Below are 14107 nucleotides of genomic sequence, written 5' to 3'. Positions count from 1 at the left end.
TGGCAGAAGAGCAGTGCCGTGTACCTGCTCCAGCGCTGAGCAGGCGTGATGCCGCTTGCCACGGCCGGGCGCTCCCAGCTGCTGACATGGCCACTCTTCCTCACTGCCCTCCAGCAGCAGCTGGCCCTTCATCTCCTTCCCCTGGCCCCCCCCCCCCCCCCCCCCCCCCCCCCCCCCCCCCCCCCCCCCCCCCCCCCCCCCCCCCCGACTCCAGGGTACACAGACTGCAGCTGCTCTGGGGTAAAGCAAAATGCATGCTTTTTATGTAAAGCGTATTGACCCCTCTAATCGCTGTATTCATATTCCAGAATATTCTGTATTCTCGCTCTCTTCTCTCTTAGAAAGCAGCAGAGTGGTTTCTATAGAGGATTTACCTGGCCCAGAACACACACACAATAAACGTGGCTATGATGCTGTTGCTGACACTCCCACTCCTCGGCTACAGACATGTGCTGGATGGCAGGAGACTCGATGGGCACGGGGTGCCTGGGGAGCCCAGTCAGCTAAGCGTCTGACTCTTGATTTCAGCTCAGGTCATGATCTCACAGTTCGGAAGTTCGAGCCCTACATTGGGCTCCATACTGTCGGTGCAGAGCCTCCTTGAGATTTTTTTCTCTCCCTTTCCCTCCCTCTGCTCCTTCCCCACGCTAGTTTGTGTACACACATGCACATTCTCTCTCTCTCTCTCAAATAAATAAATAAACTTAAAAAAAAAAAAAAAGGAGAGGGGCGCCTGGATGGCTCAGTCGATTAAACGTCCGACTTCAGCTCAGGTCACAATCTGACGGTTCATGGGTTGGTGCCCCGCGTCGGGCTCTGTGCGGACAGCATGGAGCCTGCTTCAGATTCTGTGCCTCCCTCCCTCTCTGCCCTATCTTGCTCGCACTCTGTCTCTCAAAAATAAATACATTAAAAAACAAAAGCAGAGTCTAAAGACTAACATTCACATTAGCTGGTATTCCCACGCTTGGCACAAGCCGGTAGGATACGAGAGGCCAAGTACCAGAGTCACGAGGCGACACCTGTACGGCTGCACTAGCTCAAAACAGGCCCCAGAGCTTACGTCAGACCTAGGAACTCTGGAAGAAGGGGAAAATAAACACTGCTTCGTATGCACACACCGGGATCCAACCTGCCTTCCCACCGTGGCTCCTGTCTTAGCAAACCATACCATACCCTGTGCTCTAGTCACAGCTCAACTCACTGTGTGAAACGGTTCAGCCTTTCCCATGCCTGTCTGCCTTCTCGTGCACCGGTCTTTACACCCAAACTACTCTTTCTTCTCTTTTCCAATAGGTGGGTTTTTTTAAAACCATATTTTAATAGGTTAAGGTCCAGCCTAACTATCACCTCCTCTCTGAAGATGGCCCCATCCCACTGTCTCAAACAGAATTATCCTTGCTTCCCGTGTGTCTCCGCACGGCACTTACTCCTATTAGAGCAGTTAATGTGGTGTTGCCGTTTTTGTTTATACATCTCTGTCTCTCACTGGACCCTGAGATCCTTAAAGGCAGCGCTAGAACTTCCAACTACTGTTTCTCAGCTCAGCAAGCAGAGTGCACAGTACAATACCCATCGGGCACAAGGTAGAGAATTCATATGTATTTACTGAACATATGAATGAATCTCTTAGACACGAGGAAATGATACTATACAACCCACCCATAACTTTATGCAACTTTCTGCTAGGTGTCTAATTGACCTTTTCCACCCTTTAGCTCATCCTTCCATAAGAGTTATTCATTTTAGTTTGAAAAGTCTTCTCATCTTATTTATATCTTAAGATACCATGCTAAAGATAAAGTATGAAATAAACAAATACACACACACACACACACACACACACACCACCAATATACTAACTTCATATTGTAGCAATGTAAAATGACAGAAAATTATCTCAAAATGACAGCAGAAAACAAAAACTCAGTCTGTAACATGCTCTATAGAGACAGCATGGTATGGTAGAAAGACCATGAATACTAAATCCCACATCCCTGGGACTGAAATCTGGCTCTACCACACACTAGCTGAGGAAATGCAAACAATTAAGATTTCTGAGCCACGATATTTTCTTACTTATAAAAATATGCAACATTCTACTGACAGCTCCCTAATACTGGTAACCCTTAAGGACTGCAGAAAATTGGGGGATCAATAATGATATCCAGAATTTAGCTGGTGTCATCCACTAAAATAGCAGATGAAAGCAGTAGGTTTGTGGGGAGAGAGGAGTTCAAGTTTGAACACACTGAGTTACCTGTGGAAAATCCAGACAGAGACGCCTGGCAAGGTGTTGAATATTAAGGAGCGTTCTAGGCTGGAAATACAGTTTCAAGAGTACTGAGAGAATGGGTGATGTCACCCCAGGAAGAGTGTACCAGGAACGTGGGCCAGGTATGGAACCTGGGAAAACATCAACATTTAAGGTAGAGGAGAGGGAAATGGAAGAGAAGGAGTAGTCTAAGATATAAGGAGAATTAAGCCAAGGAAGTAAAGAAAGAGCTGCAAGAACTAGGGAGTAATCAATAGTATCAAACACAGCAAAGAGCTCCGGTTGGATAAGAAGTAAAACAACATCCGATAAATTTGGCAATTTAACATCACAGAGGACCTTATCTTGCGAATGTCAGCAGAAAGGGAGGATGGAGCACTGGGCTGCAAGGGTACGGAATGGGTGGGAGGTTTGTAGGTGGTGATGCTGAGTAAAGGCTACTCTTTGAAAGTTTCAATGGTAGGAGAAGAGAGGTTAGATTAGCTGGGGATGTGGGGTCAAGTGAGGGCTCATTACAATGCGAGAGGCTTTGACAGTGTTTAACAGCTGAGGGGAAGGAGCATGTATGAAAAGGGAAAGACTGACAGTGCAGAACAGCGAGAGGAAAGCTGAGAGAGGGCGGTTCTAGAGAAAGCCAGGAGGCCTGGCTGGGGACTGACCTTGAACGACAGACAGGGGGCCTCATCCTCTGAAATGAGGACGAGAATCTTTCATTCAAATTTGATTCTACAGGCCAAAGTGTGTAGCCTCAACAAAGTGTCTAGATTAGCAGCGCCTCTTCAGAGCTTATACTCAACATTCACTGCTAGATTTAGAGGTGGCAGAAATTGTCAATTAAGGGAGCAATCCTAATCTTGAATTGTGTCAAACAGGGTTGTATGTAAAGAATAATATGTAAAGAATTTACAACTCATGAATTTGGAAGCAATGAGTAAGAGAAACATTCCTCTCTATAAAGACTTCACAGGCTTACTCGTTTTGATGAAGGAAGGATTTAAATATGGTGAATTGTCATCAGAAGATGATCAGTATCACTGCAATCTTGAGACACCCTCCAACATTTCAATGGTCGTCACTAAATAACCCTTTCAATGGGCTCAATTTTTATTAAAAAAAAAAAAAATTTCACAACCCTGGAAAAAAAAAACATCCGAGATGAATTCCTAAAACTATGAAACAAGTGGAATTTTATGGCTAAGGTGATTAGCTAATAACATACATTCTAGAGTTCAGGGAAAAGGTGTCTCTTTGTACTAACACAGCTACTTGTGCAAGGACTTGAGAAGGACCCGAGGCTCTTTTCTGGAGAAAACGCTAGGTCCTACCTGCAGGTGCCCCTGTGACTCAAAATGATGCTGGTATGTACTGGACCCCTGCCTAGGTAAAAATCGAAGACTGGCAAAATCTCTCAACACAGTGACAATGCTGGCTTTTAAGTAACTCAGAAGATCAGCATTATGGGTCCTTTTAAAGATTATAATTTCGTGCTTGCTAAAGGCCTATTTAAGACACCGAATATTTAGACAGCATGTAGCCTTTGATTCTCCGGATTATCCAAGTTTAGTCTCTATACCAAGTTATAGCACCACAACGTCTCAAGTACCTGGACTGTATTATCTTTAATGCACTCACCATTATCTGCAGTGATGAATTTCTTTGCCTGTTTATTATCTGTCTCCCTAACAAAGACTAAGTTTCCAGAATAGCATAAAGAGCTCGTCTGTTTTGTTCCCAAGCGGCATGGAACAGAGCCTGGCATATATAAAACACTCAATAACAATTTATCACATTATCAAATGAATGACTGAATGCTTGACTCTTTCCTTAACCCTCCACAATCAATTACAAAACTCTGTCAATTTATCTCTGTAGCAACGTTTGACTTCATCCACTCCCTTTACTTTTTCACTTCCACCATCACAGTTTGGGCCCTCGTTACCCCACGGTTGGTCTCTCTGTTCCAGTTCTTTTTCTGTCTGGTCCACCCTACGTACCACGGCTATGTTCACCTCCCCAGAGCACAGCTTCAACCACATATCCTCAATCCCCGACACCTTCAGCAGTTCTCTACTTGTATTTAACAAGCAAAGACCAAACTTCCTGGTCTAACACTAAGTCCACCCGTGATTTGGCTCCGCTCTCCCTTCCCAGCCTCCCAAGGCTCTGCCCTCATTTCCCCTCATTCCAGCCAAATCAGGCTACTCAGCTTTCTCCTCCACTGTCCTACACCCCTGTCTCTGGGCCTTTGCTTACACTGTTCTTTCTGCCTACATGTTTCAGTCTATCCCTCTTGTCTAAACTCCAAAGCCTGATTCAACTACTACTCTTAGAATGAGGTTAAGTAAGGCCCTTTCTGTGGTTCCCTGGTCAAAAATAGTATCACATTATGCACGGCAAAGGAAACAACCCACAAAACTAATAGGCAACCAACGGAATGGGAAAAGATAGTTGCAAATGACATATCAGATAAAGGGTTGATATCCAGAATCTATAAGGAACTCACCAAACTCCACACCCAAAAAACAAACAACCCAGTGAAGAAATGGGCAGAAGATATGAACAGACACTTCTCCAAAGAGGACATCCAGATGGCCAACAAACATGAAATGATGCTCAGCATCCCTACTCATCAGGGAAATACAAATCAAAATGACACTGAGATACCACTTCACACCAGTCAGAGTGGCTAAAATGAACAAATCAGAGAACACGAGATGCTGGTGAGGATGTGGAGAAACGGGCACCCTCTTACACTGTTGGTGGGAATGTAAACGGGTACAGCCCCTCTGGAAAACAGTGTGGAGGTTCCTCAAAAAATTAACAATAGAACTCCCCTATGACCCAGCAATAGCACTGCTAGGAATTTCCCCAAGGGATATAGAAATGCTGAGGCATAGGAGCACATGGACCCCAATGTTCATAGCAGCACTCTCCACAATAGCCAAAACGTGGAAAGAGCCTAAGTGTCCATCAACAGATGAATGGATCAAGAAGATGTGGTTTATCTATACCATGGAATACTACATGGCAATGAGAAACAATGAAATCTGGCCATGTGTAGCAACATGGATGGACCTTGAGGGTGTTATGCTGAGCGAAATAAGTCAGGCAGAGAAGGACAAATATCATATGTGTGCACGTATAGGAGGACTAGGAGGAACTTAACAGAGGACCAAGGGGGAGAAGAAGGGGGGAAATGGTGGGGGAAAGGGAGAGAGGCAAACCATGAGAGACTCTTGAATGCTGACAAAAACTGAGGACTGATGGATGTAGGGGGGAGGGGGAATGGGCATGGAGGAGGGCACCTGTGGGAATGAGCACTGGGTGTTATGTGGAAACTAATTTGACAATAAACTATTTGTAAAAAAATAAAATAAAAATAAAAGAAATGAATAACTAAAAAAAAATAGTATCACATTATACACTACCATGTTATAAGCTACTTCAGGGTAAAAAATGAGTTTTATTAATCTTTGTTACCCTAAGATTATCGAACAGACTGTCCCACCCCTGCAATGCCTCATATATAGGAAGTACTCAAGAAGTATTTGTTGAGTAAGTGGGTTATATGAGCCAACCCAAACCAGTATATATTCCAGTGTCAACTTCTCTCATTTCCTTCATAGTCAGTTAACACACGGAGAGGGTAACACAAGTCACACAGCCAAGAAAGAAGCAAAACACTTGATAAAGGCAGACATGATGGGACACTTAGAATATTCAGGAAGTAACATCCTTTGTATAATACGCACTTGATACCAATAAACCAAGAAGAGATTCAAGCACTAGGAGGGTGCTATTAACCCATGGCCTTTGATAAAGTTCTTTCCAATTCTAAGTTTCAACAAGAGGAGAGATAAGAGCGGTGGCACCTAACAATAGTCACCAGCGCTCTGAAATCTCTAAAATGTCAGGGTCTACTTCCTCAGCCCCTAAAGGAAAGGAAAAGATACACTGGTAATCAGTCTCTTTTCCTCTCTGGAGTTCATTTTGGTAGACGGGAAAACTTTCATGAGGAAAAATATCATGTCACCTTTCATGTTCAAAGCGCTCAGAGAAGTGCAGTATTTTCAACAGATACGGATGGAGCACTTACCACAGTGCAGGCACTACTCCAGCTGATGAGCGAACAAGAGGATGGACAAGAAACAAATAAACATATGCCAGGTGTTGCTAAGGGCTACAGAGAAAACTGAAGCGGGGGTGGAACAACAGGCTGTTTTGTTTTGTAAAGGGCGGTCAAGATCATCACAACCACCTGGCAAAACAGATGCGATACTATAATCTTCACTTCCGAGATTAGGGAAACTGAGTCCCTGAATGGTTAAGTGACATGCTCAAGATCCCCTGGAATTAGATGGGGAGGGGTCAGAAATTAGGGGTCTATTGCTAAGGTTTTTTTTTTTTTTTAAATAAATAAAGTTTATTTATTTTTGAGAGGGGGGACAGAGAGAGAGAGGGATAGAGAGACAATCCTGAACAGGTTCTGCGCTGTTAGTATGGAGCCCGACACGGGGCTCGAACTCACAAATGGTGAGATCATGACATGAACTGAAATCAAGAGTCTGATATTTAAAGGACGTGCCCCTATTGCTAAGGTTTTAAAGAGGACCTCGAGTTGGGAACTAAATGCCTTCCCCTCTAGAGAATGATGCTTGGAGAGTAGAAAAGAGCCCCACACGAGCACATCAGTAACCCATCACCCTGAGAATGGCCTGCCTCCTGCTGGTGCACAGGCATTTGCCTCCCTTTGGTCTGGTGAATAAAATAATAGGCACACCATTTTGGTTTTTCTAATATTGCTGCAAAACAGTTTTTTCGAACAAAATAAAGTTTGAAAACATGTAGTTTTTACTTAGGATGGAAAGGAGCACCTAGTTTTATTGTGCAAAAGCAGGCAATGCAACACCTCATTAGCAGAACTTCAAATCACACCTAATGGACGTAAACTCTCCTTTAGCAGCCTGTCTCGGCTCTGCACACCTGTCAGAAAGCATGTGAAAACAGACTCGGCAAGGGTTTTCTGCCAAGAGTGCATGGGATGGCGTGTGTGTATGTGTGCACACACATGCATGCGCGTGTGTGCTGGTGTGTGTGTGGGTAAGGAGAAAGTTGTAAACATCGCTGGGAACAGGATGCCCTCCTATATCTAACCCAAATTGTATCTAAAAATGACTTCTTAGTAAACGTAGAGCTAAAGATTTTTTTAAATGTTTTTTATTTCTGAGAGAGAGAGAGAGAGAGAGAGAGAGAGATTGGAAAGGGGAGGGTCAGAGAGAGGGAGACACAGAATCTGAAATAGGCTCTAGGCTCTGAGCTGGCTGTCAGCACAGAGCCGGACACAGGGCTTGAACCTACAAACCATGAGATCATGACCTGAGCCGAAGTCGGACGCTTAACTGACTGAGCCACCCAGGCACCCTGAGCTGAAGATCTTAATGTAGCACAGGAATTCAGAAGGTAGAATCAGTTTTGGTACAGAGAATCAAGTCAGGCTGTAAGGAAGAAGGAGCCCTAGGGCTTGGACGAATGGGTTGAGCGTCAAAAGTTTCATGAAGTTAAAGGACAGTATGTTCTGTGCGGAGGGAATGGAGAGCAGGAGGCCGGGGACTCTAGGCAAACAAAGCAGTCTGCCACAGCTAAACTGTGATAGTGACAGACACATGTGTGAAATACAGTTAGAAGGATACAGACATAGGTCCAACTCTTATCTTGTATTTATTTCAGGTAAGGAAACTGAAGCCCCAGAGATTTTAAGTGATTTAGCCAAAGGCAAACAAGGGGCAAAGAAAGAACTAAAATGAAAGTTTTTTGTTTCCAGCTAGGTGCTCTTTCGCTATCCCATTCTGTGGACAGGGACAGGTGGGAGGTCATCTTCCCTTTAAAAGTAAAAATATACAGAGAGGTTAAATAGGTTGCCTTTAGATCACATGTCTGGCTGACCAGCTGCTGCAGCGCTGATACTGAACCCTTGTCTCTGGAACAGCTCGCTGGGGGCTGCTCCACTACTCAGTTCTTTCCCTTGAGAAGGTAAGATCCTGGAGCAAACACAAACACTGTCCTTCCCCTCAGAAGCACCGCATTTCTTAGGACCCATCCTGAAAAAGGGTTATAAAACCGCAGGGGTGACCAAAGGTGTGGATGAAAAAGCGCGTTCTTCCTGTCTCTAAGTTTGCCTGCCTAGCTCCAGAAGGACTGAGCCAATGAAGCTAAGTACCGATGAATAAAACATTAGAAAAGTGGAGAACTCGAACTGTGTTGTAATAAACTGAGAGTTACGAGGCAGGGGTTCTAGTCCTGGCTCTTCTATGAACACTGGTGTTGGCTTTTGACAAGAACTTTACCCCGCTAAATTTATAAAAGGAAGATGCTGAACCAGCCCTTGTCTAAGGCTACAATATTCTAATTTTCTATGATTCTAGGTAGACTCCAATTGCAGGAGAAGAGACATGAGGACCTGAAGATACACTGAACTTCGAGAAACAACATACAATTTTTTTTAATACTATAGGAACGTGCCCTATTTAAAGGGACATCAGTCCATGCTATGATTTAGATTTTTGTTTATACATATATTTCTTATAAGAGGATATACCCAGTGAACAAAAAGGACACACACAGCAATTACCAATTTTAAGAAATGGGAAAAGGAGTAGGAAGGAGCCAACTTTTTCAACTTAATCCATAGACTTTCTGCTGCCCCACTTAAGATGGTCATTGTAATATATGTGGCCATTTGAAATTTAATAAGTTATTATTAAGAACTGGAGGGGATGCCGGGGTGGCTCAGTTGGTTAAGCATCCAACTCCTCTGATTTCGGCTCAGGCTCACGTTCATGAGATGGAGCCCCATGTCTGGCTCTGTGCTGGGAGTGGAGGCTGCTTGGGATTCTCTCTCCCCCTCTGCCTCTCCCTTGCTTACTTGTGTGCTTTTCCCTCTTTCTCTCTCTCTCCCTCTAAAAAAAAAAAGACTTCAATAGGCTTAAGAAAATAAAAAGAAAACCAAGAACAAAGGCATTCAGGTGAGTTCAAGTTTCTCAGAATACCTATTTGGTTTTGAATATACACATATAAAAAAGCTTGGAACACCCTACTAACAGTGGTCACCTGTTTGGGGGACAGGGAGTTGAGCAGATGAAGGAGAGATGTAAAGGGGAGACTTTTTACTGAGTATCTTTAATTGACTTTTTAACCATGTAGGTAAATAGCTTATTTTTATTTAAAAATCAAATAAATAAATAAACGAGACATTAGAACAAAGTACCATGAGGCAAAGAAAATGTTGTAGCACTTGAAGGCCTGAGGAAACTCAAAGAGAGGATAATCTAGACTGTTTCCAGGGACCAGCTGGGAAAGTCAGTGAAATGCAACATGGACAACACTGTTGAGGGCCTCAAGCAGCTCAAAGCACTGGCTGGTACAAGAGTATCTTGAAAAATATGACACACGGGTTTATGTCCCTGAGTCCCTGGAAGAGTGTGAAACCCACAGGGGATAAAATGAGAACCCTACCAACGGGGAAGTAGCTTTCCTTCACCCTCTAAATTAGAGGGAAGGGAGTGAGACACCAGTGTCAATAAGAGCCATAAAAATGAGTAATTGGGTGGAAGAGGAGACCTATGAGGAAAAGGGAAAGAAATCCACATTTACCACTTAGCAAAGAAATTCTATTTTACGAGAGTATTTAAGGCAGCCCCTGAAAAACAAACACAAGGGAATGTCCTCTTAAAGTCATTTCTACTCTCAGTATTTTTTGATTTGTGGGTTAGTTCTCAGTGTGCTTCCTTGTAGAGGAGACCTTGCTAATTTGGCCTAGTGAAAGGCCTAGTTAATAAGAAGTATTAGTAATGCCTGGGAAGACCTACAAAGAAACGTGAGCAAGCATATTATTAATCAACTAAAAAAATCCCTCACTTTGGGGTGCCTGGCTGGCTCAGTCGGTAGAGCACGTGACTCTTGATCTTGGGGTTGTAAGTTTGAGCCCCTTGTTGGGAAGGGAGATTCCTTAAAAATAAAAATCTTAAAAGAAAAAAATCCTTTGCTTAAAAGTACAATTAATCCTTCTGAAGTGCTACTGATGTTCTTTCTTGTCATGAGTGTTAGTCTGTTTGCTTTCTGATAATCTTAAGCTATGCGTTTATGTTTTATGAGCTTTTCTGAATGGTGGTATATTTCACGATAAAGAAAATGATTACCAAAAAAATACATATATATACTATTAAAGCTATCCTTTCCACAAACTATATACCCTTGTGGTGAGGCCAACGGCTGAAGTCAGGCTGTCTATCATGAAGAGCCAATCTCCTAATGGAGCTCCATCAACATCTGTCCTACCCAAGGAATGACACCCATCAGGGCCAGAGACCCACTCTCTCTGAGGCCTCACTCCCAATCCAGGGGCACTGAAATCTGAGTTTCAGATTTTCTTCTATAGATAGAAGAAAAAAGGCTATCTACAGGGCAGAAACCAGGGGAAAGGCATGCAAAGGAAAACTGAGCTCTATCTATGTACTTTTCATATATTAAGTCGGGCTTAAGAAAGGGAGATTTAATTTGCATTTGAGTTGGAAAAATAACTAGTTCAAACAAAAGCAAAATGGGTTTGGCCGCCTGTAAGGCCAGGGTCCAAAGGGCTTTACGTATCTACTTACTGCTGTAAGAGTACTTTCTGAAAAAGTTACACCATTGGCCAACTCACCTAAATAAGCACGACCTAAACCCTGTGATTTGTCATTGCTTTGTACCTCTACAAAGATCATGGATGCAAGGGTAGAAAAGTGTCAGAAAACATTTCTAAAAATATTTCAAAATTTTACAACGAATGAAATTTTCTTCTAAAAATAGCCCAAAATTCCATGTTCCCTTATTCACTAACCCAGAAAGCTAAAGCCTGCCTCCTCCCTCACCCATTCACCCCACTTGGCAAAGACTCAGATTACAAAATCAGACATAGAAGAAGGGAAGAGTAACTGACGAAATCAATGAACGTTTATGAAAACTACTCAGCTCCAGAACTTGAGATCTGAAGAAGTCCTCAGAAAGTCTGTCCAACCTCTCAGGTCTAGATGAGAAAATTTAGGCCCAGAGAGGTGACACATCTTGCTTAAAAGGACATGAACTAGTTTTGGGAAGTTATTTTATTTACAATTTGCTTTTCGCATAAACTCTGTGGCAGCGTGAACAATACACATTCGACAAAAGGGAAATATAGATCAGAAACATGGCGAATTACAGTAGAGTCAGGATTTCTTCTTTCTGGTTGATTGTTATTTACATCATATCATGCTTTGTTTTTTAAACTTTCTATATTTCCCAGTGGAAGATATGGGCTACTGTTGCCACTTTTCTCTGTCATGGAGCTGTCCTGAGCTGCAACAGAAGTGAGTGTGCAAAGGGCTGTCTTGTGTAGACGTCTTAATTGCCTTTGCCATTCTGAGCCAAAAATGCCTCCACAACTACAGCTAGGTCGAGATCAACTGGTATCATCCTACTTCTGTCTCATTATTAAGCCAAGAAACTAAAATTTCTTCCAAATTATGAGCCTGAAGGGCAATTTAGTTAAGGGAAGCTTATGGGGTAGGTTTGATACTACAGACAGTTGAGTTAAGCTTTATATTTGTGAATATGTAATCACACACAGACTTTTCTCTCCTCATTTGGAAACATTCTCACTCTAATATTTTTTTAATGTATTTTATTTATTTCTGAGAGAGAGAAGAGAGACAGCGTGAGCAGGGCAGGGTCAGAGAGAGAGGGAGATACAGAATCTGAAACAGGCTCCAGGCTCTGAGATGGCTGTAAGTACAAAGCCCAGCGTGGGGCTCAAACCCACAAACCGCGAGATCATGACCTGAGATGAAGTCAGACACTTAACCGACTGAGCCACCCAGGCACCCCTCTCAATCTAATTCTTTAAGTGACATTTGTCACATGAGGTAGCCCTAGAGTGGTGTCCTCAGTACACAATGGCTAGGTAGTTGGCTGGTGGATTAACCAGAGGGCTTTGCTTCTCCACCTGTTACCTTGCTTCAAACAATCAAGAGAAAGAAATCTATGGTTTGGTCAAATATTTGTTAGAGGAGTTTGAAACTCTTGGCCAAATGAAGATGAGTATTTCACTTGTGTTACTACGAGCAAGAATAACAGAACTGGCTCTAGGGTAAGAATGAGTGTTGGTTCAAGCCAGACAACTGAGTAACAAGGCCAAAGGCCTGGTCTCCTCACCAGCCCAGTGTGGTTTACCCCCTTAGATTCCCGTCTGTAGCAGCTAAGATCTAATGTCACCACAGGACAGAGGAAGTTCTGATAAAGTACATATCCATCATCTCCTTTTCTAAAACAAATTTTTTTTTACATTTATTATTGAGAGACAGAGAGAGACAGAGCACGAGTGGGGGAGGGTCAGAGAGAGAGGGAGACACAGAATCTGAAGCAGGCCCCAGGCTCTGAGCAGTCAGCACAGAACCCGACATGAACCTACGAATCGTGAGATCATGAGCTGAGCTGAAGTCGGAGGCTTAACCGACTGAGCCACGCAGGCGCCGCGCATCATCTCCTTCGTAACAGTAGGATTTGTGGATATTGTGACAGTTACACTATCTTTACATTTAAAGACGGAATTCTGCGTGTGTGTGGGGGAGAGACATTTCACCCGGCTCTCATCTTTCACTATGCCCTCTTTCTTGGACTCTGTTAAATAGTCCCATTTCATTCATATTCTCTTTTGTTTTTGTATCTGTTTTAATCTTTTTCTGATCTGGCCTGGAGCCAAAAACGGAAGTCTTATTAACAGACCCGAGGAGCGTCAAGCTCCACAAATGACCCCCAGCGGCAATTACACTGAACCGGAAACAAACCCCGGGAACCGGAACTGAAACGAAAGGTTAACTACTTATCCAAACTCTGGCAAAGGGACGGTTCTTCCTCCCCCGTCTCCCCTACGCCTGCTGGGAAAGGGGGGTCTGAAGCCGCACCGCCGCCTCCTCCAACTCACTTTCTGCGTCAAATAGTATGGGTCAAAGTCCTCCAGGGGAACCGCGACCAGGCCTTGCGGGATGTCCCCATAGATGAAAGGCAAACTCTTCCCCGCCTCCAGGTCACTGTTCGGCTTGGGCTTGCTGTCCTCATCGTCTTCCCGATGACTGCCTTCGGCCTTCGGCGGCTTCTTGAGCTTGCTCTCGGCGATGCGCCTCTCGATGTTTGCCAGTGACTCAGGGGTGAAAGGCTTGAAACTATCAGGGCCTGGTGGTGCGAGCAGCCGCGCTGCCATCTTCTCATCCTGCAGCAGCTTCGTTAGTTATGCTGCGTCCGGGACAGGTCAGCTCTGGAAGGAATGGCAACACAGACAGCAGTAATCAATCGCTGCTCTGAAAAGAGGCCAGACCAAACCATCTCACTCTCGACCTTAATTCACAACCTCTGCAACACAGAGTTTCTTGCATGACAAGGGTGTTTTCCTCGGGAAATCTGTGGCGTGAGTGATGCTCATACTTCCCCCCCTTCCCCCCCCCCCCCAAGGGGAATGGTCGGCCAGGGAGCTCCAAAGAGGGAGGCTCCTAAGTTGCTAGTTTTTATTTCTTACTTACACGCAACTCACCTTTGTAACCACACACAACTGCAAAGATACATTCCACAGCCTCAACCAACTTCTATTCTCAACTAGGAAGGCACAGGGGCGCCTGGGTGGCTCAGTCGGTTAAGTGTTCGGCTTCAGTTCAGGTCATGATCTCATGCCCCATGTCGGGCTCTGTGCTGACAGCTCGGATCCTGGAGCCTGCTTGGGATTCTGTTTCCCTCCCTCTCTGCCCCTCCCCCTGTCATTATCTGTCTCTC

General features: G+C 44.1%; 1 protein-coding gene across 2 annotated transcripts in view; it reads right to left on the bottom strand.

Annotated features, from left to right (window-relative positions):
- The window catches only part of SCN8A (sodium voltage-gated channel alpha subunit 8), a 122982-nt gene extending 109185 nt beyond the window's left edge, over positions 1-13797 (bottom strand). For both annotated transcript variants that reach the window (XM_039241351.1, XM_039241350.1), the window contains exon 1: positions 13269-13797. In XM_039241351.1, the coding sequence (XP_039097282.1) occupies positions 13269-13544 (276 nt within the window). In that variant the 5' untranslated portion in view covers positions 13545-13797. The remainder of the gene's footprint in view (positions 1-13268) is intronic.
- Between the last annotated feature and the right edge of the window lie 310 nt (positions 13798-14107).

Source organism: Hyaena hyaena, unplaced genomic scaffold (genome assembly GCF_003009895.1).
Source record: "Hyaena hyaena isolate Hyena2069 unplaced genomic scaffold, ASM300989v1 scaffold_192, whole genome shotgun sequence".
Classification (NCBI taxonomy): Eukaryota; Metazoa; Chordata; class Mammalia; order Carnivora; family Hyaenidae; genus Hyaena; species Hyaena hyaena.
The sequence above is the reverse complement of the archived record's forward strand: the minus strand, read 5'-3'. Positions and strand labels throughout refer to the sequence as shown.